The 26,945-nt window shown below is 45.2% G+C and overlaps 1 protein-coding gene across 3 annotated transcripts in view; it reads right to left on the bottom strand.

Annotated features, from left to right (window-relative positions):
* rassf4a (Ras association domain family member 4a) overlaps positions 1–26,945 on the bottom strand; it is a 170,932-nt gene that overhangs the window by 65,972 nt on the left and 78,015 nt on the right. For 2 of the 3 annotated variants that reach the window (XM_052041501.1, XM_052041500.1), the window contains exon 2: positions 273–371. In XM_052041501.1, coding sequence (XP_051897461.1) covers positions 273–331 — 59 coding nt within the window. In that variant the 5' untranslated portion in view covers positions 332–371. The remainder of the gene's footprint in view (positions 1–272; positions 372–26,945) is intronic. The other variant, XM_052041499.1, reaches the window with a different exon arrangement.

The raw sequence follows: 26,945 nt of genomic DNA, 5'->3' as shown, positions 1-26,945 counted from the left end.
AACTCCTGGTCGATTGGAGGACTCTCACTACTTGGATTTAAGCAGTTTGAAAAGGCAGCTCACCGCCTCCTTCTCAAGAACCAGGGATAGTCAATAAATGCTGGCCTTGCCAGCAACATCCATATTCATAAGTACATTTTGACAGCACTGAAAGAGATTTGAGACTCAGAGTCACAGCGTTGAATCAACAGAGAAATGGTTCTTGTGGGAAGCAGATGGTCAAAAACAAATGTCCTTATTCTATAAAACTGGAAATATATGGCTTCACTTACTTTGAAATGCATTTGTCTTCACTGATTTTAACAAGAGCAGTGTGTTGACTTCCCTCCATCTCTTCTTGGTAGTGGACCCCTTCTTTAAAATCCGTCTGGCTGAAAGAAAAGGAGGCTTGTTACATCACAAGCAACCACTTCTGCTGACAATGATTTACCTTCTTTGAAAACAACTTTCCAGATAGAATCATCCAGTGGTATGTACCACTGCAGCCCCCATTCTCAGAGCAAAACAGGAGTCTGGGCAAGAACTGGAAATATCAGTGTGGCAATGAAAGATGAAAAGGAACTGAACACACAGTAAGTTACAAGTCAGAACATAACTCGGTCAGACCAGTGACAGATATGTTAAACAGTTATTGCAGAATAAAGCAAGTTCAGTGCAGATTTACAGCATCAGTAATAACAGAACAAATTAATTAAATAGTGCTATTTGTGCTGTGCATTAGAAATATTCCTCTTTCTCTGCTTTCAAATTGGAATTGGTTTATTATTGTCACATGGACCACACCTGGAGCACCGAATGCAGTAGATGATATTAAGGGAGGTGCAGGTGAATCTGTCTCACCTGAAAGGACTGTTTGGGTCCCTGGATGGAGGTGGTGTAGGGGCAGGTGTGGCCTCCTCTACATCGCTGAGACCAAACGCAGACTAGGTGACCATTTCACAGAACACCTGCACTCTGTCCATAACCACGATCTGCATCTCCCAGTTTCCCCTCCCACACCATCACTGATATGTCAGTCCTCGGCCTCCTCCATTGCCGGGAGAATTCCAAGCGCAAACTGGAGGAACAGCACCTCAATTTTCCGTCTTGGAACCTTGCAGCCTAATGGCATGAGCATTGAATTCTCCCACTTTAGGTAATCCCCACCCCCCTTCCCCACACCCCCCCCCCCCCCCACAACATGCTTCTTTTCTTCCCTTTCCTAGCCTCTCCCTCTTTTTCTACCACCTTTTTTGTCTCTCCTTAATCTTGACCCATCCCCCGGTGGATCTGCTCTCCCCTCCTCCCCCGCATCTCCCTATCACCACCTTGTGTCCACCCCGCTGCCCCTCTTCTGTCCACCAATCGCTGCTCTGCTTTTCCCGCCTATACATTGGGCTTCCCCTTTTCTTATCTTCAGTCCTGAAGAAGGGTCCTGACCTGAAACGTTGACCGCCTGCTTTACTCCACGGATGCTGCCTGGCCTGCTGAGTTCCTTCAGCATCATAGTATTTTTCATCTAGATTCCAGCATTTGCAGTCCTTTGTTTCTCTAGTAACTGTTATCTAGCTGCTAGTCTCCTCACACTCTTTTATTGAAAGAATATATTCCTAAAGCTGAAATAATTTAATTTTTTCCAGGCTGACCCCTGCCTACAAATGACTGAGGTCCCCATCTCTGTCAATGAAAAGATGAATTGTGACATACTTGCCCATAAAAATACTACTTACCATCCTTGGCAGGGAAATACTCAGTTATTTATTCCCAAACTTGGAAACTGAATTCGCATGTGTCATGTGCGTAAATGGATAGAAGGTGTCGGATCCGGTTATTTCGAATCCACAGGTTCTTTCAGGAGTCCAGGAATGAGTTGAAAACAACTTGGTGCTTCACAAAGTTTTATTGAGAAAATTTAAAACAAAGAAACAGTCACAGAGCACATGGCACTGGCTTTGATGAGCCGAGACAAAGGGAACAAAAGATGAGCTCAGGCCAGGGGAGACGAGCAAGAGAGAGATTAACAAAAAGCGACACCTTTTATACCTGAGATAAGAGATGCTCTTTAGCTAACAATAGTCCAATCAGGAAACCTATTAGATGCTTGTGGCCAAACCAACCAATGAAAAAAACCACACATTCACCTGATGGACAAACCAATAAGCTAGCAAGCGGCCGTTCCTTGTGCTGCCACTTGAGGTGTATTAAACACTATACATGTTAAAAAGCTAATTAAAACAGTCGAATCCAACAAAGGTGTGTTGTGATTGGAGGAAGACCCAAAGGGTTATTTGGTGATCATAACTGCATGGGTCAGACAAGGATTCAGCAGTCCTTCTACCGCTCAACAGAAGTGTAAATTGAGAGCGTAATATAGCAGTTGGATGAACCTATAATTAGATGTTTTACAGTTCCATTAATCCCAAATTTCTTTCCAGACCTACCCAGTGAAAGCATCACAAGTGTAAGCTAACTTGGAGAAACTCTGCACAACTCTCTCAACTGTTGAGGGTAAATCCAGTTTGGAATGTTTAAGGCAGTGGCTTCTCTTTTCTTTAGCACCATGGGAGTGTTGGCACAGTGAAGCTACAAATTTTCATGGGAACATACCACTCAGTCATACATTGAATGCAATGGACAGTATTCTGTTAAACAATACGGTCCTGCTTCTGAGTCAGGATGTCGTGGGTTCAGGCCCTAGTTTGTTCTGAGCTGATTGCGATGCTCAACCGATGCTTGAGCACAATGCTCAACCTTCTGAGTACAACCACACCCACAATCTCTTGGTATTCTGGGCTCTCATGACAAAAGCTTTGACCATGTTGAAAATAAACACTCAACATCCCACCAGACAATCCCACAGGGAAATCATTAACCTTGTAATCAATGTCCAAATAGAATCCCCAAAGAGAGCTGGCCTGTCCAAGGAAGGGGCAGTAACAGAGTTAATGAGTTATACTGCACAGAAGCAGGCCCTTCGGCCCACCAGGATCATGACAATCATCAAGTACCTATTTAGACTACTCCCATTTTCCAGCACTTGGCCTGTAGCCTTCTATGCCTTGGTGATTCAAGTGTTTGACCAGCTACTTCTTAAAAACTGTGAGAGTCTCTGACTCCACCAACCACTCAGGCAGTGCATTCCAGATTCCAACCATTTCCAAATCTTCTTCAGGTTCCCCTCTGAACCTCCCACTCCTTACCTTTACCCTGCGCCCTCTAGTTTGAGACACTTCAGCTGCAGTTAAACTACGGTGAAAATAAAGCTTAATTATTCTGAAGTAGAAATAAGTAGAAGTATCAAAGCAACAGACAAAAGGGAAGAGCAGAAGAAGATAATTGTGGTCTTGCAAAGTATGGAACAGAATTAACATGTGTTTCACTTAGAGTGCAGGTAAAGACTGGCCAAGTTATGTTTGCTACATTGCTACTTGTAGGCCATACTGATACATATCCCTGATATCCGGAGAAAGCAACCAACATATATCCCCAATGACAAGGGGCAAGCTGAAAGAGATGGAGGTTCTATTTTTTGGCTCCCAATGGTTGACTTGACCAACCATGAATCGCTGTTGGAGAAAATGACTGAGCAAAATGTTTATCAGGAAGACATTCAACAGAAAGTCCTTCACTGTCTTATCTTAATTGCATAATAAAAGCTGCTGTATCAACATCCAATAAAATGTCACGTTGCATCAAAGGTCTCTGACACAAATTGTTTATTTCATTGCAATGAAGCTAACCAATGGATTAGTTTGCAGCTCAAATTTGATAACGGTTAAGTAATTCCGTGATCATTCACTTCCAAGTTACCTGAAACACTTTGTTTCCTTGTAACTTTTGTTACGTATTTTACAATTGTGGGCATGCTATGTTGGCGCCAGAAGCGAGGCAACACTTGCTGGCTGCCCCCAGAACACTCTATGCAAAAAAAAGATGCATTTCACTGTGCGTTTTGATGTAAATGTGACTAATAAAGAGATCTAAGTTCTTGGGCAGCCAATGCAAAAATGAATAATGAACTTAACCTTCCTTACTGAAGTCAAGATATAACCATAAAAACACCTTCAACTGATACACAAATCCAACGCCTTAAAAGGATTTCATGTCCCTCATAAAACAGTTTGTCTGAAGTGGAATTTGGAAATTTGCTGATCACGTGACCAGTATGCCATTATTACAACTGAAGGCCAATATAAGTCCCCTGTTCGCTCTGGTGCACTGTTGTGTTTCTATCTTTCACAGTGACTGACAAGTGAAGTGCCACACCAACTGCTTTCAACACTTGCAAGGTTGGTACAGGTTAGACATAAAAATGCAATAACGGGGAGTGTAAGCAACTTTACTTAATAATGAATAGCTGTAAATTTCTAAACAACAATCAGTTATTTCTGGGGTAGGTGGCTTGTAACACTGGATCACTGAGCTAATGCAGTACTGTACTTAAAGGGTGGCATTAATCTCAATACCAATTATTGCCTGGAGTTTCAGGTTAGCTTTGTGCTGGGATTTTATAGCTTTTCATCCACTCTTGCCAAAAACAACTTCAACAAGTTGCTGAAAACTTTATGACTTTACTGCAAATTAAGTTTCAAAGGGGCAGATAACTGGAAACCAAACATAATGGTTAATATGTTGCAATTAACGGCAAAATATGAGGCTGTTATTAATAACATATAAAGAAAGTACATGTTCTGGAAAAATATTTTAGTACTTTAGATACCAGTGACAACCGGAGGCTGTAACATGAATAGCCAACTTCCTCTGGCCACCTTGATGGTGTTTCTATGCAGCACACATTTCTCTCATGGTAAGTAACAATCTTATCTTATTTGAAATAGACTTCAATGATTTTGCCAGTATAACAAAGTGAGCTTCTTATTTATTTCAGCTGAGCTTGCAGACAGATGTCAATGTCGCAACTTCAGAAAGTTTGTCAATCCATTGCAGATCGAGAGCTACTCCATAATCCCTCAAACTGCCAACTGCAAGACCAAAGAAATTCAGTGAGTATTACTGTACCATGATCACCTAGATCAGTATCACTTTCCGAGATACAGAGGACAGCTGGTACACTAAACTAACAAAGTGTTTGTTAAACTTACAAAGAGAGTGTGTTTTAGTGTTCCCACTCTCGAACAGGTAATTGTTCAATACTCACAATGTAATATATACATAGAGAAGTACTTGACGAATGGAACGACATTTAGCGGTACATTCCCAATATTACAGGTTATACAGCATCCTTTTTTTAATGATGAAACACAAAAAAGGAGAAAGAACCCAAAGCTCCATGATGTCCATTCCCTGTGTGCCTTACCTCCAGATCCTTGGGTCGTTGGACTGTCCGTTCAGACCCAGCCCTGCACCTGTTCTTTCACCCTGGGCTGTCTTCTTCCATCATGCCCCCTTTGATTGGGGCTGCCACATCTGACGTTGGTCATCTCACTGTGGCAAGCCTCGGGTGTCTCAGTGACAGTGGTGAGCCTGCCTACTCTGGGCACCAACAGCAGCCTGCCTGGGTGAACCTTCATCAATCTCATCTGCTCGACGCCACTCTTCTGAGCAAAAGTGTGGCACCTTTCTGACCCATTATATTGAAAACCACATCTTGGATCTCTTGGTCCTTTGGTTTATGGCCTTCAGCTGGCATCCACCAGCGGGTTTCAGTATAGTCACGGTGAACAGTGACTCATTGGCTTTACTTCCACTGCTTCAAGACTGACAGCTCGCTTTGGGAGGACATTACACATTGCTCCAGAGCGGTCGAAATGTCACTGGCTGTTCTCACACTCTCATCCTGGTTACAAACAGTAGGTTCCTTCCAAGTAATAACCTCTCTTGGCACCAGGTATATTACGTTCAACTGGTACTCTGAATTTGACCCTGCCTCTGTTCCTATACGGGTCATTTCATTTACTTCACGCTCCTGTGATACCCTCCTCAGTGTGCACACTTTGTAGCAATCATTTTCCAATGCATGTGTTCCTTTATGCAGGAAAACATCTAGGGCAGACATTTATGGAGGGAAATGGGGAGTCGACATTTCAGGTGAAGGGTCTTAACCTGAAACATCGACTGTCCATTTCCCTCCACAGATGCTGCCTGACCCGCTGAGTTCCTCCAGTCCTCTGTGTGTTGCTCAAGACTTCCAGCATTTGCAGCCTTGTGTCTCCAAAGAATGTACATTTGTAACATTTGCTGCTGTTTGGTAATGTGTAAATTAAGCATGAGAAGTGTTTTGCACCTGTTTTGATGTGTTATTCCTACTTTTTTTTTGTTGAGATTCCACCTGTCAGGAAAATGGGCCGGGCACTTGCTCTCAGGATTTACCCCCAGTGTGGGTTTCATTTCCCCATCATATTATGGTGGGTGGTGATGTCATCAGTGTGTGCAACCCATTTCAGTGCTTAACAACAGAAATTGGATCACAAGGTCACAACTTCCAACCTTTGGAGCTCAGCATAAAATGAGGGGTACATCACAGGGTCTCTGAGTACTGGGAACCCCACAGACCCTCGACCCGTGGCCGAACATTATCACTGACTCCGTACCCCAGAACCACCTACGGTCATGGGGCACAATGGACCTTCTCCACATGTCTGGGACTGCCTCGGTAGACCCTCTCACCCCCATCACCCCTCCCTCTCATTCTGCTGCAGGAGCAACCTCTTCACGAGTGAAGTGATGGTGTGCAAGAAAACTGCCCACATTTGTGAAAGACCCAGGCTGGATTTTAGCATTCTTAAAGGAGGACAGACCATGAAAATGATTCCTTAAAGTAAGGATGCCCTGACTTTGTAACTTCTTTCATTAAGGTGAGAGGGGGAAAGTTTAAAGGAGATGTGCTTTTAGCTTTTTTTTACATAGAGATTGGTGGGTGCCAGGAATCTGCTGCCCAGGGTGGTGGTGGAGGCAGATTCCGTAGTGGCATTTAAAAGGTTTTTAGTTAGGCACATGAATATGCAGGAGATGGAGGGATATGGATCATGTGCAGGCAGAAAGGATTCGTTTAATTTGGCATTGTGTTTGGCACAGACATGATGAGCGAATGGCCTATTCCTGTGCTGCACTGCTCTATGTTCTGTGAACTCTAACTTGGCATTAGCACAATCTGCAGTGTCCACTTAAAGATACTAAACATGCCCAGATCCGACTCTGAGGCAGCTGTACGTGGCAAAATAGACTGCCGAATCTCAAGCTGAACTGAAAGAATTTGCAGAGACTAAAATCCCTCGACTTTGACACATTTTTGTGGTGGCATTACCCCGAGAAGACCACAGGACTTCCTGGCGGAAACCTTCTCGTGATCTAAGATGCTGCAAGAAGCCACCAAGTGAAAGAGGAACCTTAACAATGTGCTGAGAACAGTGATACTGGATGAACTTGACACAACATGACACACAAGCTGCTATTCTATGATTGTGTAACCTGCATTGGATGATGTGTTTGCACATATTCTAAAAATATAGAGCAATCTGGTTCAACAGCCCAAAACACAGTGAATTCCAGACAATGGAAGTAAATAATGAATGCCTGTAAGGACATTGACAGAAACATGTGGATGAATATCCATACTTTAGAGGTAGCCACAGTTCAGCAGTGACCAACTTTCTCACTCAGAAGGGCAATAAGGACAAGCCCTGAAGAAAGCAGAAGCAAGAGACCATGCTGGGTACATTGGAGTCACAAGAGACTGATGAAGGGTCTCGACCCAAAATGTCAACTGTCCATTTCCCTCCATGGATGCTGCCTGACCCGCTGAGTTCCTCTAGCTCCTTTGTATGCTGGGTACATTGCTGGTAATATGAGAATGAACTTCCGAAACTGGCAAACAAATGCTCGAGGAAGGCTTCCTTTCTCCATTACTCAACTCCTCTTTAGAACAATTCATAGACAGCTCTCCTATGAAAGGTAAGACAGGGAGCAGAAAGAATTTCTTCTTTCTGTAGGGGGTGAGAAGGCTGCATTACTGAATACATTTGAGGTGAGACAGACAGACTTTTTGACTTCAGGAGAGTCCAGAGTCAAGGGGAACCCACAGCGAACTGGACCTGAGACCAATCAGATGAAGGGTCTCAACCTGGAACGTCGACTGTCCGTTTCCCTCCACAGATGCTGCCTGACCCGCTGAGTTCCTCCAGCACCCTGTGTGTTGCTCCAGATTCCAACATCTGCAGTCTCTTGTGGCAGCCAATTTCTCACTGGCTGGCAGAGCAGGCTGCAAGACTGACTGCTGCCTCCCCCTTCTCACATCCACAGAGAATGGTATTACATCCTTGTCAGGCACACAGCATTTATTTCTTCAAAATAAAAACTTTAAACAAGTGACTTTTATAGATGGCATGCATCACCACTACCACAAAGCTGGCTGTAAAGTGCAACTCAGTGGCTCAGTTACTTAAAAAAACAAACCACTTATTACTTAATAGCCACACAGAGAAAATGCATTGAGTCTCTGTAAAGGAATGCAAATTAAATTAAAATACAAAAATATGTGTTTATTTATGAAATAAACACAAAGTAGCTTAACCAGTTTGATTTCAGGTTTGCAATTCCTTTGACATGAAAAACACAGTTTGATTAGCAGTTCATTTATTATTTGGACATTTCCTTACGGTGTTGCTGTTTTTATTTAGATCATCACATGAACGACATTATCCATATCTGGGAAATGTTTATTGGTCTTTGTACGTGTGTTGAACAACAACACAGATAATTATCTGGGTATAGACCTGGATAATAGTGACTGTAGTTTGCATCAAGCTGAACTATATAAATATTGTGGATAAACCACTAATTGTGTATTTTATTTGAATGCAGTGTCATATTGAGGGATGAGGAAGGTCCAATTTGTCTTGATGCAAACAAATGGTTCGCAAAGAGACTGCTCGCCTGCACACGCGAGTAAGTAGAAGATAGCTTCCTTGCTGTGACACTTTAAAAGGATCTGAATTTAATGCTCTGAATATCAATGAAAACTGAAAAAGAAACAATGGAAGAGGATCTAAGTTGCAATTTAATTTTCCTCACCATCGGGTTTATTGATTGACAGAATCTCATCAACATCAGACATAATTTACCAATCTTTACACTGCTACATGTTCAAGATGCAAAACCTGACTAATGCTTCTGAAACATCCAGATGTTTGACAGTAACTGGAGTATGATAAACCAGAGGAAATGTGTTCAGCTAACACACTGGTGTAGTCAGAAGCGAGGGTCACACTAAAAATATCCTGCTCACAAATGAGAAATGATTTGGCATTCTCAATGTTATGTTCCAATAAAAATGAATGATCTGGACTGATGATGCAAAGAGAGCAAAGGCTGGGCCAAGAGAAGTTAACAGATAACCCTGAAGTATGTACAAATGTTGCAGATGACATTTTATGACTTCATCGGACAAATTGAAACTATTTTACCATAGCTCTGAGCTACTTTTCTGGGATATATCCAGTGAGGTGAAAAAGGTGATGAAATTGACAGCACCCCAAGTCCATCAGCAAAAATGTTATGAAAACTAAAAAACTGCAGGTGCTGGAAATCAGAAACAAAAATAGAAAATGCTGGAAACACTCAGTGGGAAGAGAAACAGTTAATGTGTCAGGTCCGAGACCCTCGGAGTTAATGTGCCAGGTCGGGGACCCTCAGAGTTAATATGTCAGGTCGGAGACCCTCGGAATTAATGTGTCAGGTCGGGGACCCTCGGAGCTAATGTGTCAGGTCGGGGACCCTCGGAGCTAATGTGTCAGGTCGGGGACCCTCGGAATTAATGTGTCAGGTCGGGGACCCTCAGAGTTAATGTGTCAGGTCGGGGACCCTCAGAGTTAATGTGTCAGGTCGGGGACCCTCGGAGTTAATGTGTCAGGTCCGAGACCCTCGGAGTTAAGGTGTCAGGTCGCGGACCCTCGGAGTTAATGTGTCAGGTCCGGGACCCTCAGAGTTAATGTGTCAGGTCAGGGACCCTCGGAGCTAATGTGTCAAGTCGGGGACCCTCGGAATTAATGTGTCAGGTTGGAGACCCATGGAATTAATGTGTCAGGTCCAAGACCCTTTGTCAGAACTGGTCCCCGACCTGTGAAATTGTGATCATTGACTGAAGAAATGTGAAAGAAAGACACTAACTACATTGATCAATTTTCATTATTGGATTACCCTCAGAAGTATAATACTTGCTTCACCCAACTCCCGCCTTTCTTCCCCTGCTGTACATGGTTTGAAATAATTGTTTACCCTCCCTTCTTGGCCTCACACATCGACCAATCCCACTCAAAGGGCCACACTATCAGTGAGTTAACTTTTAACTTCAGTGAATGAGCAGTTGGCTTCTGTGCGTTGCTAGTGGTTGCAATCAAATCCTCTGTCACCAATAGGAAGAAGTGATGCTGGGGAAAATGTCCATCCACTAGGTGATAATTCCAGGGTCCACTGAAACAGGTGTAGTTCGAGTCAAGTCAAGTCAAGTCGAGTTTATTGTCACATGCCCTAGTACATGTGTGCACAGGTGCAATAAAAAACTTACTTGCAGCAACATCACAGTAACACAGCTTTAGAGACACATTGGGTAGTAGGATTTATGGCCAATAAATCTGGTGAATTGCTCCATAACAGTGCACCACCAAAAAGCATCAAATAATTTACCACTGACCTTATTCCTCTTTGCACGGCTTTTTTGGCCATCAACATCACTACAAAAGATGGTCCCATACATTTCAAATCATTCCCTCAGACTAATTTATGATTTTAGTCATCTGCGCCCTTGTGTCTGCCCAGGAAGTCCTGCAACTTTTCAATAGGACCCTCACCATCCGGGACATGCCCTCTTTTCATTACTACCCTTGGGGAGGAGGTACAGGAGCCTGAGGACCCACACTCAACATTTTAGGAACAGCTTCTTCCTAGATTTCTGAACGGTCCATGAACCCATGAACATCACCTTGTTATGCCTCTTTTGCACTATTTATTTATTTTTTGGTAACGTATTGTACAGCTGCCACAAAACAACAAATTTCATGACATATGTCAGTAACAACAAACCTGATTCTGATAATCCAGCAAGATGTAATCATGAGATTACATTATTGTTAGGAATACAAAAGGCCACTGCTCTTCCTTAATTTGCCCGTTGAAGTCTCAACAATCAATTTATTCTGTTCTGTACACTGATCACGTCTTGCCTGAAGAAAATATTATCAGTACCAGTTCTGTTTTGCCTTTGATTTGTTTGAATGCATGTCCCCTTGTTCCAATTTAACGTTCCCAGTTCATCACTTTCTATTCATGTACCTCTGGAGATTAGCACTCCAGGCCTACTTGTAATGAGGTAGCTCTACCTTGTGCCGGGTTTGTTGACTGGTGTGTGCATTGGTTTGGGCAGTTTGACTACGCAAGTGTCCCTGGCCTTGCTTAGCTCCTCCTTCCCTGCTTCAGAAGTTCTGATGTGAAACCTAGAATGTCAAGGAAATTCAATATGTCCTCGATGATCCCTTATCAATTTTTACAGATGAACCATAGAAAATGTCCCATCCAGATGCAACACAGCTTAGTGTGGCAACAGCTCTGCCCAAGGACGCAAGAAATTGCAGAGAGTTGTGAACGCAGCCCAGTCCATCACGCAAACCAGCCTCCCCTCCATTCACTCCATCTATACTTCCCACTGCCTTGGGAAAGCAGCCAACATAACCAAGGACCCCCTCCCCTGCCCCGATCATTCCCCCTTCTCCCCCCTTCCATCGGGCAGAGATACAAAAGCTTGACAACATGTACCACCAGACTCAAAGACAGCTTCTATGCAGCCATTGTAAGACTCTTGAACAGATCTCTTGTATGATATTCTTTATCTCTTAACCTACCTCATTGTGGCCCTTGCATTTTATCTGTCTACCTGCACTGCACTTTCTCTGTAACTATAACACTATATTCTGCATTCTGTTTTGTTTTCCATTTGTACTCCCCTGATGTACTTGTTTATGGAATGATCTGTCTGCACGGCACATAGAACAAAAGCTTTTCACTGTATCTCGGCATGTGTGACAATAATAAACCAACTACCCATCCTGGCTGCAGTGTTGGAAATACATCCCTGACAACTGCTCCCAGAACTGCTTACTGCCACTTAGTATTCTGATGTGTGTTTCAGGGCCAGACAGAACTTGCGGCAGAAGGAACTATGTCTCTGCATTCACAAAAATCAACTAAGCAGGAAGGTGTGTAAAAAACCGTCAGAATTAAGAGGGTCCCACCTCATATTGAGGTCCCTGGATAAATAGAAACAACACGGGAAGTGCAGATCAAAAGTGGACGTGTGCCTATTGCAGACCTGTGGTGTGGAGCTGTTGGCTTGGATCACAGTAACGCACCAGAGGGGTTGGGCCTTCACCCAACATCTTTGATTTACTCGCAGTAAATGCTAACCACATACTTGATTATTTCTGTGTAACAAGTTAAACTCATTGGTATTTCAATATAAATAAACTCATTAATGGTACCAAACCAAATGGCTTGAGACTGAGGGCTGGGCAACCCCACTGTACCAAGTGACTATGTTAGAAATTTCATTTGGTCAATGGTGGATTAAAATTGCTCATAACCACAAATGACATCATCTGTTCCATGATGAGGCTTTCCATTCTGGGACATCAGAGGTGTTCTCCTTTTTCAGCAACCAGGGTTTCCCTTCATCACCATCAATGCTGCCCTTACCCGGATCTCCTCCACTTCCCGCACATCTGCCCTCACCCCCCACCCCCCGACATAACAGGGACAGGGTTCCCCTTGTCCTCATCTACCACCCCTCGAGCCTCCACATCCAACACATCATTTCCGCATCTTCCGTCACCTCCAACGGGATCCCACCACCAGGCACATCTTCCCCTCGCCCCTCTCTCTCTGCTTTCCTCACGGACTGCACTCTCTGCGACTCCCTTGTCCACTCGTCCCTCCCCACTGATAACCGCCCGGGCACTTATGCCTGCAACCGCACCAAGTGCTACACCTGTCCCTACACCTCCTCCCTCACCACCATTCAGGGTCCCAGACAATCCTTCCAGGTGAGGCAGCACTTCACCTGCAAGTCCAAGGGTGTCATTTATTGCATCTGGTGCTCCCGGTGCAGCATCCTCTACATCGGTGAGATCCAATGCAGATTGGGTGACCGCTTTGTCGAGCACCTTTGCTCTGTCCGCTGTAGCAGCCAGGACCCCCGGTGGCCACTTCAATTCCACATCCCACTCCCATACCAACATGTCTATCTATGGCCTCCTCTACTGCCGTCAAAATTAAGAGGGTCCCACCTCATAGAGGTCCCTGGATAAATAGAAACAACATAGGAAGTGCAGATCAAAGTGGACGTGTGCCTATTGCAGACCTGTGGTGTGGAGCTGTCGGACTGCATCACAGTAACGCACCAGAGGGATTGGGCCTTCACCCAACATCTTTGATTTACTCGCAGTAAATGCTAACCACATACTTGGCCAGTGATTATTTCTGTGTAAGAAGTTAAACTCATTGATGCTTCAATATAAATAAACTCATTAATGGTACCAAACCAAATGGTTTGAGACTGAGGGCTGGGCAACCCCACTGGACCAAGTGACTATGTTAGAAATTTCATTTGGTCAATGGTGGATTAAAATTATTCATAATCACAAATGACATCATCTTTCCCCCTAAGTTACTTAGCACTGTGTGAATATAGTGGAGCCAGTCCTCACTGCTGAGTTGCTGTCCCCAGTGAGACAATCAAGCCCAGGTTACTGAGGGGCACAGTGTAGGAGCTGTAGGCAGTTGGCAATGATGGCAAGATAAATGTTTAATCAAGAGAAATACACAAAAAGTGCTGGAGGAACTCAGCAGGTCAGGCAGCATCCATGGAGGGAAATAAACAGTCGACGTTTCGGGCCGAGACCCTTCATCAGGACTGGAAAGGAAGAGGGCAGAAGCCAGAATAAGAAGGTGGGGAGAGGGGGAGAAGCACACGCAGGCAGGGGATAGGTGAGTCCAGGTGAGGGGGGAAGGTAGGTGGGTGGGGGAGGGGGAGATGTAATAAGATGAGAGGTGATGGGTAGAAGAGGCAAAGGGCTGAAGGAGGAGGAATCCGGTGGGAGAGGGCAGTGGACCATGGGATAAAGGAGGGGGGAAGGGAGGAGAGGAGATGGGCAGGTCATCAAGGTGGGGGAAGGGTGCCACAGGAATAAGGGAAGACAAAGGAGTGGAGGGGAAGAAATAGAAGGGGTGGGGTTCTGGATCTCTGGAGACAGATTAACCACACACATCTTCTACAAACCCACTGACTCCCATAGTTACCTTGACTACACCTCTTCCCACCCCGTCAGTTATAAGGACACTATTCCAGTTCCTCTGCCTCCGCTGCATCTGTTCCCATGATGAGGCTTTTGATTCCACAACATCAGAGGTGTCCTCCTTTCTCAGTAACCAGCGTTTCCCTTCCATCACCATCAATGGTGCCCTTACTCGGATCTCCTCCACTTCCCACACGTCTGTCCTCACCCCTTTCCCCCCGCTGACATAACAGGGACAGGGCTCCCCTTGTCCTCACCTGCCACTCCACAAGGCTCCGCACCCAACACATCATTCTCCACAACTTCTGCCCCCTCCAATGGGGATCTTACCACCAGGTACATCTTCCCCTCACCTCCCACCCGCCCCCCCTACTTTCGGCAGGGACCACTCTCTCCACGACTCCCTTGTCCATTCATCCCTCCCCACTGATAACCCCCCTCCGGCACTTATCCCTGCAACCGCACCAAGTGCTACACCTGTCCCTACCCCTCCTCCCTCACAACCATTCAGGGCCCCAGACAGTCCTTTCAGGTAAGGCAGCGCTTCACCTGTGAACCCGAAGGTGTCATTTATTGCATCCGGTGCTCCCTCCTGTACATCGGTGAGACCTGATGCAGATTGGGTGACCGCTTCGTCGAGCACCTTCGCTCCGTCCGCCACAAACAGCCAGGATCTCCCAGTGGCCACCCACTGCAATTCCACATCCCACTCCCATACTGACATATCTATCCACGGACTCCCTACTGCCACGTTGAGGCCAGATGCAGGTTGGAGGAACAACACCTCATATTCTGCCTTGGGAGTCTCCAACCTGATGGTCTCAACATCAATTCCTCTAACTTCTGGTAACCCCACCCCTTCTTTTTTCTTCTTCCCCCCCCCGCCCCACTCCCCTTTGTCTTCCCTTATTCCTATGGCTCCCTTCCCCCACCTTGAGGACCTCCCCATCTCCTCTCCTCCCCTCCCCCATCCTTTATCCCATGGTCCACTGCCCTCTCCTACTGGATTCCTTTTTCTTCAGCCCTTTGCTTCTTCTACCCATCACCTCTCAGCTTATTACATCTTCTCCCCCTCCCCCACTCACCTACCTTCCCCCTCTCACCTGGACTCACCTGCCCCTGCCTGCGTGTGCTCCTCCCCCTCCCCCCACCTCCTTCGACTGGCTTCTGCCCTCTTCCTCTCCAGTCCTGGTGAAGGGTCTCGGCCCGAAACCTCAACTGTTTATTTCCCTCCACAGATGCTGCCTGACCTGCTGAGTTCCTCCAGCAGTTTTTGTGTACTGCTCCAGATTCCTACATCTGCAGAATTTCTTGCGTCTCTGTTTCATCCAAAGGTTCCGCCTAGCAGGGGGGTGTTTGGGGTACTCAGGTGAGAGTCATGAGATCTGTGGGCTGGAGGGGAGACACTAGGGGTCGAGGTGGGGCTGACAACCAATGGGGATGTGGAGGAGGGTGCAGGAGGCAGTGGAGAAGAAGCAGAAAAGTGCATTGAGAAGGGAGGACTTGCCCGCGCAGGGGTCCGGCTCTGGAGTACGTGGCTCAGCACCTGCTCACTGAAGCAGGTAATGGAAGACCAGCACAGGCTACTCCTGGAGAAGTGGCTCCACACGCCCTGCCACACATCTGGATGGAAATCCCAGATGTGCCGGCTGAGAGTTCGATGTGTATTGTTAGTCGCCAGTGTGACGTTTAGTCAGCTCCACTAGTCACCAACCCTAATTCTCCATCAGCTTTTGGTCTTCAAAGAAGTTGAATCACACTGGTCACAAAACCAGATTATCATGCAAATGTGGAGAGTGACTCACCTCCTACACCCCAGACCCTCTTCACCATCTACTAGGCACATCTCAGGAGAGTGATGAAATATTTTCCACTTGCTGTGATTAGTGCAGCTCCAACTATTCTCAAGAAGTTCAACACCATCCAGGACCAAGTAGCCTGCTTGAGTGGCACCCTGTTATTAACTCTAAACACTCATTCCCACTGGCATACAGTGTGCAGTGTGTACCGACTACAAAATGCACTGCTGTTGCTCAGCCTGGCTGCTCCGACAGCACCTTCCAAACCCACAAGCTCTATCACCAACCAGGCAAAAGTAGGAGGAGCAAGGGAACACCGCCACCTGCAGGTTCCCCTCCCAGTCATACACCACCCGTGTATATCGCCCGTCCTTCGTTGTCACTGGATCAAAATCCTAGAACTCCCTCCCCAACAGAACAACTGGGGCACCTTCACCACAAGGACCACAGCAGTGTAAGGAGGTGGCCCACCTCCTCCGGGCATAAGTGCTGGCCTCGTCAGTGATGCCCGCAATGAAGACAAGAATACTACAGGCTCTCCAAAGGTAGGATGATTGAATCCAGTCAGGAATTAATTTAAACCAAGAATTTATGCACAGAAACAAACTGCTGATTGTGCTCAGATAAGCCTCCTACCACACAACAGCAGTAGTTCCCATTCCTTTTCCTCATATATCCCACTGCTCCGGACACATGTCTGCACTACTTGTCAAGTCACTCACTTCAAAGCCATGTAACTTCTTCAATTAACAACTTTGACAGGGCTGGAGAACTGGAGTTCTGAGGAGAGATGGACCTGGATGGATTTGTTTCCTTTGGAACAAGGAAGATTGAGAGGAGATTCAATGGGGATGCTCTGTGGGTCAGTAGGGGGTAGAGGGCAGGGTTGGCATCTCATGTCGAGGTTGTTTCCAACCTCAGCCCCTGGCTCAGTTTGTCCCTCCACAGTTGCTGCCAACAACTATATCTCAAAGTCACAGCCAATGGCTTTCCTTGTACCCTGGGTGTGGTACTCTTGGAGATTGATGGAGTAACTGAAGGGAGATGAACCCCACCCTTTGGGCCATAATCACCAATAACATCAACCATGCAAAACTTGTGCACAAAGGCAAGACAGTATAAAGAAGGTAGGTCTCAGGACTTGTTGTGGGAATTTCACTGAGTAGAACCCTAAAAGAGGCACACTTGCATATTATTGGTTAATAATTGATTAGCTAATTAGCAGCATCCAATAAAAAGAAGTCATGGTCAAGTGGAGTAACCATTGTGACAGCAGTCAGTGTTAGAGTGGGACCTTGAGGCTTTGGTGAGAAGAGTTGAAGGAAATGAGTGGAGGCTAAGGTGAGGTTCTGGTCTCTTTCTTACTTTATTATTGCACAGTTAGAGCAGTGGGAATGGCAGGCAGGGCAGTGGTGTGCTCCTCTTGCAGGATGTGGGAAGACAAGGAGACTTCTAGGAGATGCCAGACAGGAGTTACCAGGAGACAGTCATGCCTAGGATGCAGGTAGCTGGGTGACTCAGTGTAGGGTACTCCTGCGGCTGTTCCCTCAATATCATATCAGATACTGTTGGAGGGAAACAATTGTACTGGGGAAAGCCACAGCAGCCAGGTCTCTGGCACTGAGCCTAGTTCAGAAAGGAAGGGGGGAGGAGAAGAGGAGTGCAGTGGTGATGGGAGATTCACTGGTTAGGGGAACAGACAGGAGATTCTGTGGATGAGAATTCCAGATGGTATGTTGCCTCCCAGGTGCCAGGGTCAGATGTCTTGGATTGAGCCCCAACATTCTTAAAGGGGGAGGGTGAGCAGCCAGAAGTTGTGGTACACATTGGTACAATGATGTAGATAGGAAAAGGGATGAGGTCCCTGTAAAGGAAATGTAGGGAGTTAGGAAGGAAGCTAAAAAGCAGGACCTCAAGGGTGGTGATCTCTGGATTGCTGCCTGTGCCAGTGAGGGTAAGAATAGGAAGATATGGCAGATGAATGTGTGGCTGAGGAGTTGGTGCAGGGGGCAGGGTTTCAGATTTGTGGATCACTGGGATCTCTTCTGGGAAGGTTTGACCCCTACAAAAGGGGTAGGTTACACCTGAACTCGAAGGACCAACGTCTTTGCGGGCAGGTATGCTAGAGCTGTTGGGGAGGGTTTAAATTACGTTGGTGGGGGAAGGGAACCAGAGTGATAGGTCAGATGATGGAGCAGTTGGTGCAAAGGTAGATGTGATGTGCAGAGAGACTGAGAGGAAGGATAGACAGTCGATAGGGCACAAATGCAGTCAGTTGGATGGGTTGAAATGTGTTTACATTAATATGAGAAGTGTTAAGAATAAAAGTGATGAACTCCGCATGGATCGACCTGTGGAATTATGGTGTTGTGACCCATTACAGAGACTTGGCTGTTGCAAAGGCAGATTGGCTGCTTGATGTTCTGGGGCTCAGATGTTTCAAAGGGATAGGGAGGTAAAAGTGTGGGGGGGGGGGTGTGTTAGTGGCATTGCTAATCAGGGATAGTATCACAGCTGCAGAAAGGGAGGATGCTGTGGATGGATTGTCTAATAGTCAGTGTGGGTGGAAGCCAGAAACAGGAAGAGAGCATTCACGCTATTGGGAGTATTCCACAGGCCCCCCAATATCCACTGGGACACTAAGGAGCAGAAAAGTAGCGGAGTTTGAAAAGGTGCAAAAAATAACTTTTTTTTCATGGGTGACTTCACCTCTCTAATATTGATTGGCACCTACTTAGTGCAAAAGATTTAGATGGGGTCTCCAGGAAGGATTCCTGACAGTGTGTGGACAGGCTGACTAGAGGAGAGGCCATACTAGATCTAGTACTAGGCAATGAACCTGGTCAGGTGACAGACCTCTCCGTGGGCAAGCATTTCAGAAAGTGACCACAACTCCCTGACCTTTGGCGTAGCCATGGACAGGGATAGGAACAGTTATGTGAAAGTTTTTAATTGGGAGAGGGCTAATTACGCTGCCATTAGGCAGGATCTTGTAACTATAAATTGGGAACAGATGTTCTCAGGGAAGTTTACAGCAGGAATGTGGAGGTTGTTTAGGGCTCCACTTGCATGGGGTTCTGGATGGGTTTGCCCCACAGACAGGGAAAGGAAGGCAGGGTAAAGGAACCATAGTTGACAAGAGGTGAAATACTAAGTCAAGAGGAAGAAGGAAGCATACTTGAGGTTTAGGAAGCAAAAATCAGACAGGGCTCTTGAGTCATATAAATAAGCCAGGAAGGAGCTTAAGAAGGGACTTGGGAGAAACTAGAAGGGGATATGAGGAGGCCTTGGCAAGTAGGATTAAGGAAAACGCCCAAGGCATTCTACACGTTCATGAAGAACAGGAGGTTGGACTAGGGTGAGGGTAGGACTACTCGGGGATAAAGGGGGAAAAATCCACCTGGAGGTGAAGATGGAAGAGGTAGGAGAGGTCCTTAATGAATACTTTATCTCAGTGTCCACCAGCAAGAAGGACTTTGAGGTCAGCGTAGAACGGGCTAATGTGCTGGAGAATATTGAGGTTGAGAAGGAGGCAGTGTTGGAGCTTCTGAAAAACACTACACTAGATGAATCCCCAGGACCAGATGAGATCTACCCCAGGTTACTATGGGAAGCAAGGGAACTGATTGCTGGGGGCATTGACAATATTTGTCCTGGCTAGCTATAGAAGGGTACCCAGAGGATTAGTGGATGGGATAATCCTAGGAATTATAGACCAGTGAGTCTTGCATCAGTGGTGGGCAAACTGTTGGATAGGATCCTTAGGGACAGGACTTACGAGCATTTAGAGAGCATAGTCTTGCAAGGGATTGTCAGCATGGTTCTGTAGGGGCAGGTTGTACCTCAAGCCTAATTGAGTTTTTCAAGGAGGTAACTAAATGAATTGAAGGTAGAGTGGTGATGTGGTGTTTGACAAGGTTCCCCATGGTAGGCTTCATCCAGAAAGTCATGAGGCATGGAATCCATGGAAACTTGGCTGCGTGGATTCAGACTTTGATTTGCCTACAGACAGCAGAGGGTGGTTAGTATATGGAGTGTTCTGCCTGGAGGTTGTTGACTAGTGTTTGCAGGGATCTGTTCTGGGACCCCTGCTCTTTGTGATTATTATAATTTTATTATATTAATATATACACATGTATAAAAATAGTGTATTTTTTTACGTTGTGTGTGTATATAAAATAAAGATTTGGATGAGTTGCTAAGTTTGCAGATGACATGAATGTTGGAGGTGTTGTGGATAGTGTAGAAGGTTGTCATAGGTTACAACAGGATATACAGGATGCAGAGTTGGGTGGAGAAGTGGCAGATGGCATTAAATCCAGAAAAGTGTGAAGTGATACACTTTAGAAGAACAAACTTGAAGGTGGAGTACAAGGTTAGTGGCAGGATTGTTAGCAGCATGGGGGAACAGGGATCTTGGGGGTCTAAGTCCATAGATCCCTCAAAGTTGCCGCCACATGTTAATGGGTGTGGTTCCGAAGGTGTTTGGTGTGCTGGCCTCTTAGTCAGGGGACTGAGTTCAAGAACCACAAGGTAATGTTGCAGCTCTATTCTGGTTAAACTGCACTTAGAATATTGTGTTCAGTTCTGGTTGCCTGATTATAGGAAGGATGTGGAAGCTTTAGCGAGGGTTGTAGAGGAGATTTACCAGGATGCTGCCTGGATTAGACAACATGTCTATGAGGAAAGGTTGAGCAAGCCAGGGCTTTTCTCTTTGGATCAATGCAGGATGAGAGGTGACTTGATAGAGGTGTATAAGACTGAGTGGCATAGATAGTGGACAGCTCCACCTTTTCCCCAGGGCAGCAATGGCCAATACAGAGGACACCAGTTTAAGGTCAGGATGTCAGAGGCAGGTTTTATTTAGTGGTGGGTGGCTGGAAACACACTACCAGGGGCAGTAGAGGCTGATACATTAATGACCATTTAAAAGACTCTTAGAGGCAAATGGATATAAGAAAATGGAGGGTTATGGGGCTGAGTTAGGAGGGAAGGGTTAGATTGATAATAGAGTAGGTTTATATAGGTCAGTGTAAAATCATCGGCTGTACTATGGCTATATTGTTCTGAATCTACGAAATACTTTTCTTTTCTAAGAAAATATCTAATTTTGCTTCTCGGCAGGAAGAGGTGATTTTCCATAACACATTGATACAAAAATGACTCACTTCCTTTGGGTTTAACAAGGCTGATTTTCTTCAGCATGCTCTGAGATGTACTCTCCATAGAGTAAAATATTTTTCTCACAGACAGCACTTAACTTTGGGTTTGAATTCTAGTTTCATTGCAATGACGAGGCAAAATTTGCCCTAAATACCGAGGATGTTTGTGAGCTAATTCAAAAGGAAAGGATTAGGTCATTGAGAGTAATAGGGGTAGCAAGGGACAAAATTGGTCCTCTTGAAGATCAGTGTGGTCATCTACGTGTGGAGCCTAGAGAAATGGGGGAGATCTTAAATTTTTTGCATTCATATTTACTCTGGAGACACTCTATAGAACTGAGGCAAAAGAGTAGTGAGGTCATGGACTGCATTGGATTATGGAAGAGGAGGTGCTGGCTGTCTTTAGGTGAATGAAGGTGGCTAAATCTCCAGGGGCCAGACGAGGTGTCCCCTCAGACCTTGTGAGAAGCTAGTGCAAGAAATGCAGGGGACCTGGCAGAGATATTTAAAACATCCTGAGCCAAGAGTGAGGTGCTGGAGGACTGGAGGATAGCTACTCTTGTTTTAAGAAAGGCTCTAAGAATAAGCTGGGAAATCATAGCTCAGTGAGCCTGACATCAGTCATGGTAAATTATTGCAAGGTATCTGAGGGACAAGGATATACTGTCTAAGTACTTGGATAGACAGGGCCTGATTAGTGGATAAGTCAATGTAGCTCTGTGCATAGTATGTCAATGTCTAACCAATATTAGAGTTCTTCAAGTAGTTACCCAAGAAGGTTGATGAGGGAAAGGTGGTGGACATTGTCTACATGGACCTTAGCAAGGCCTTTGACAAAGTCTACATGGGAGACTGCTCCAGAAGGTTAAGTCACTTGGCATTCAGGATGGGTAGCCAAATTGGATTCAACATTGACTTAATGGGAGAAACCAGAGTGGGTAGTAGATGGTTGTCTCTCTGACTGGAGGCCTGTGACTAGTTGTGCTGCAGGGATTGTTGTTTATCATCTAAAATCATTAATATAGATGATGTGGTAAACTGGATCAGCAAATTTGCAGATGAATTGAGATTGGGGGCATAGTGGACAGTGAGGAAGGCTATCAAAACCTTGCAGCATGATCTTGACCAAGCTAGAAAAATGGGCTGAAAAATGGCAGATGGAATTCAATGCAGACAAATTGTACACAGATGTTGGTGAGGCTGATTTGCAGTATTGTGTGCATTTCTGGTCACCTACCTAAAGGAAAGATATCAATAAGCTAGAAAGGGTTCAGAACATTTACAAGAATGTTGCCAGACTTGAGGACCTGAGGTTATAGGGAAAGGTAATAGGTTAGGACTTTATTTCCTGGAGTTGAGAAGAATGAGGGGAGATCTTATAGAGGTATACAAAATTGAGGGTATAGATAGGTCAAGCATGCAGGCTTTCATACCCCCCCCCCCCCCCCCCCCCCCCCCCCCCCCCCCCCCCCCCCCCACCCCCCCCAAGGTGGGTGAGACTAGAACTAGAGGACATAGGTTTAGGGGGAAAGGTGAAATATTTAAGAGGGAATCTAGGGGGGGGGGGAGGAAGCTTCTTCACTCAGAGGGTGCGAGTGTGGAACAAGCTGCCAGTGGAAGTGGTAGTAGTGGGTTCAATTGTAACATTAAGAGGGTTTGGAGGGATATGGTCTGGGTGCAGATAGATGGGACTAGGCAGAAGGATCAGGTCAGCATGGACTAGCTGGCTGAAAGGCCTGTTTCTATGCTGTAATGCTCTGACTCTATCAGTTGACCCAGAAAATAGTTGTTCATCTCTTGCCAACATAGAGAAAGAATTCACCCTCTGACCAATGAATCAAATTTGGAGTTTAATTTTCTATATTACTTTGTTAAGGATCAACTTTCTCACAGTGTTTCTGGGTATTCTATCTCAAAATTAACTCCATACAAATGATTCTCTGTCCTTTTTTAAAAAAGGTACTGGGGTACTATAATTTTGTGAAATAGTTACCTGTATCAGATTTCCTTAACCAGGGAATTTAGAATGTACAAGTTAATTGCTTAAATTAAATCTGTGATTGCTCAGAAACAAAACAAAATCTGCAGACGCTGTAAATCTGAAACACAAGCAGAGGATGTTGGAAACTCTCAATGTGCCAGGCAGCATCCGTGGAGGGACAAACTGAGCCAAGGGCTAAGTCAGAAACTACCTCAACATGAGACACCAACCCAGCCCTCTATCCCCTCCTGATGCTGGCTGACCCACAGCAACTCTATTAAATCGCCTCTCAATCTTCCTCAATCCAAAGAAAACAAATCCATCCAGGCCCATTTCTCCTTAGAACACTTGTTCTCTAGCCCCGGCAGGATCCTGGTGAATCTCATCTGAGCCCACTCCAGTGCTGCCACATCCCTCCTGCAGTGGGGTGACCAGGACCAAGTATGGTCCTCCAGCTGTGGCCTAACTGTGTTTTACAGTTTCAGCATGACCTGCCTCACCAATGAAGCTTCCTCACACCTTTCTACCCATATTGCTACAGAGGTGTGAACATGCTCTCTAGGTTCACTCTTCCACTGCTCTTCTTTATCTCCAGATTACTGGCACTTATGGAGGCACAAGACAACTTGGACAACAATGGCCAAATTTCTTTATGTGGATGGCCATTAACTTTATTCATGCCACAGCCTAGACCAGCTTTTCAGTTTAGATAATTTAGTTTAAACACTGAGAGAATTGGCAGTTTCTAACTAATCCAATGGATGGACCAGTTCTGCTCAACAGGTTGCATATTATTTAGTGATTCATCACTTCTCCTGTCTCCAGCAGTGGCCCCTGGTCCATTCATGGTAACATCTATAATCCACACAATTGATCCACTTGTGTTTAAACTTTTCAGCCAGTTTCTGGTTTGGAGTTTCCAAGGTGGAACTTTGCAGTGAGCTAAACTTCCTGCATCTTGGCATTGTGGATTTGGAGTCTGCAGCAGACATTCCATTTCTGAGGGATTAAAGCCAAGGTAGGAAGAAAATGGAAACTGATAAAATATCTTAAAATAAATAACCATGGTGTGTAAAAAAAACTATTGTCCATAGTACTTAATTTAAACATCAAACATTTTCTGAAATGACAAACTGCACTACAGTGCTTGCATCAGCTGAGTGCCCAGTTTTGCACTCTAAGAGTGCCTTAGTAAAGGAGATATTGGTCAAAATTTAAGGCTTGGTGAAAGTGATTTATTCCTTTTGATCAACCTTTGTGGTTAAATTGATTGCAACACCAATAAACTCCAGTGTGATACTGCGGGACAGGAATCAGATCTTGCTGTTTGGCTGGGGACACAAGCTCAGGGCTGGGGACACAAGCTCAGAGCTGTGGAGGCTGGTGGGGGACAGACCGAGGAAACGAGCCACAGTGGCTGGCCACTGCTTTATGTCGCTCCACCATTAACTTCTCAAGTGCGTTTGCTGCACTTTGTACCTATTAAATGTGGGACGTAAGGCAAATGCTTTTGGCCTGCAGCAATGTTAACTACCATTCTAGTGGTGTGGAAATCTTGCCCAGAAAGTGAACAACTACAAAATGCAGGGCCTCAGTCTGTCAGGTTGTGAATACATTTAAATTTAAGTGTTCACTACCTTCCTCTATTTAGAACAGTACCAGCACAAGAACAGGCCCTTCAGCTCAATGTTGTACTGACCTAATTTAAGCTAATCCCTTCTGCCTGCACATCCATGTGCCTATCTAAGAGCTCTCTTAAATGCCACTATCAGATCTACCTCCACCACCACCCCTGGCAGTGCATTCCAGGCACCCACCTCTGTTTTAAACAAAACCTGCCCTGCATATCTCCTTTTGAAGTTTCTCCCTCTCACCTTAAACACATGCTTTCTACTATTAGACTAGTAATTAGTACTACTTTTCAGGCTTTCTATATGGCCTTTCCCTATTCTGATTTCTAAGCTCTCAACTTCCTCTTGCTATTCCTGACCTGTAATACTCAATGGTTAACGAGGGGCACGGTTCATTAGGTTTTCCCCAAGGTGACAGAAAACCACCTCTGCCTCTAGCCAGCAGTGCTGCAAAAGCCTAAATGTGCTGAGCAAGTCCAAATGACAGGCTGAATGGCAGGTTCCTCAACAGGGAGACTTGAGGAAGGCAACAAGGACGTGTCGACTGTGACTGTTGTAGTGGAGTCCCAGTCTGGACACACCGACACTTGCTACACCTCATACAACATATGAATAGGTCCCTCAGCCCATCATGTCTATGCTGGCTATCAAGTACCCATCTATCCTAATCCCTTGAATCAGCACTTGTATGGCAGCACGGCACACGAGATGAGTTTGTGACCTTGGTGAAAATCCCAATTGTCTTCTCAGCCAATGAGAATTAGAAAATTAAAACTGTCCGTCTCTCCGAGCTGCTCTTCCCAATCTCTGCAACCTCATCCAGTCCAGCAAACCATCTGCTCCCACTCAACACTCCATTTCTGATCCTATTGCAGGTTCTCATTGTCCCACCATCACCTGGGGTCCCTTCAGCCAACCTTGGTCTGACTACCTGCTGTTCCCTCCATATATGTTTCTCCCTTTCCAATACCCTCTTCTCCTTTCACACCCTTAAAACTAGAGTTTTTCATCAAACTTCTGGTTACCGTTCCAATCCGTTGTTAGTCTTTCACTCTTTTTACCCCAAGCTGGAAATGCCTTTGGACTGTTCTGCATTAAAGACCCTATACAAATGCAAATTGTCATTAGGTGGTCTTTGACCTCCACTGATGCCTCTTGGTTTTCCTCTTAGACAGATTTATTCTGCTCCTAATATCTCAAAAGCCACACAAGTCAGGATGTTCATGGGTTCAATATCTGGCCCATGCTGGAACAACCAATGCCCTCTAGTTATTCATTTCTGACATTTCTTTCTCATGAGCAACTGAAAAATGAACACTTTCTAATTATATTTTTACATGAGTACTAGAATTGTGACTAAGAGATTGGGATTCCTTGTTAAATTGCCCACATTGTGAATCATTAATGTACCACAATGAGATGAATTATCTTCGGAAGGATTAATGTGTCAGAATGTATGGGTGGAAGTTCAATTCCTTGACTGTTTTTGACATTAAATGTTGAATGCCAGTGACACACCATGCTCAGCTGTTTCTGGCAGATGATCATGAGGGATATGCCTGAACATAGGCTCAGCAGATGCTGCAGTTCTCTGCCAAGTTAAGTTTTGCACCCACCAACAGAACAAAAATGGGTATTTAAAAATCCTTCCACCGCACACAGAAGAGATAGGTTTGCAGCACAACAGCCCCCATCAGCTGAAACTATGGATTGTTCTCTTGTATCTCCCATATAGACACAGACTAAAGTTTAAAAATAAAACTGCACAAAAATTCAAGCTACAATAAAATATGGAGGAGTTACAAAATCTGAAGAGAAATGGCAGTTTATATCATAGCCACAGACATCAGGACGAAAGAAAGGGGAACATAGTACAACTTCCAAACAAAAGCCACGGTTCTGCAATGCCGGTGCACGTACAGACCACACAGAGGGCGGTGGGGAAAAACTCATAAACCTTTCCTCTTTCAGGGTCCAGGTTTAACTGCTACTTCAGTCCCTCTAACTCTGGTGGGGCACAATTAAACTGTTTGTCTTTCAATGAAAATCTTTTTAATTGTAAAGAAACTGGCTTATAGTTAAGATTTTGTTAG

The sequence above is a fragment of the Pristis pectinata genome, chromosome 30 (assembly GCF_009764475.1).
Source record: "Pristis pectinata isolate sPriPec2 chromosome 30, sPriPec2.1.pri, whole genome shotgun sequence".
Classification (NCBI taxonomy): Eukaryota; Metazoa; Chordata; class Chondrichthyes; order Rhinopristiformes; family Pristidae; genus Pristis; species Pristis pectinata.
Note: the sequence above shows the minus strand (reverse complement) of the source record. Positions and strands in the feature narration are given on the sequence as shown.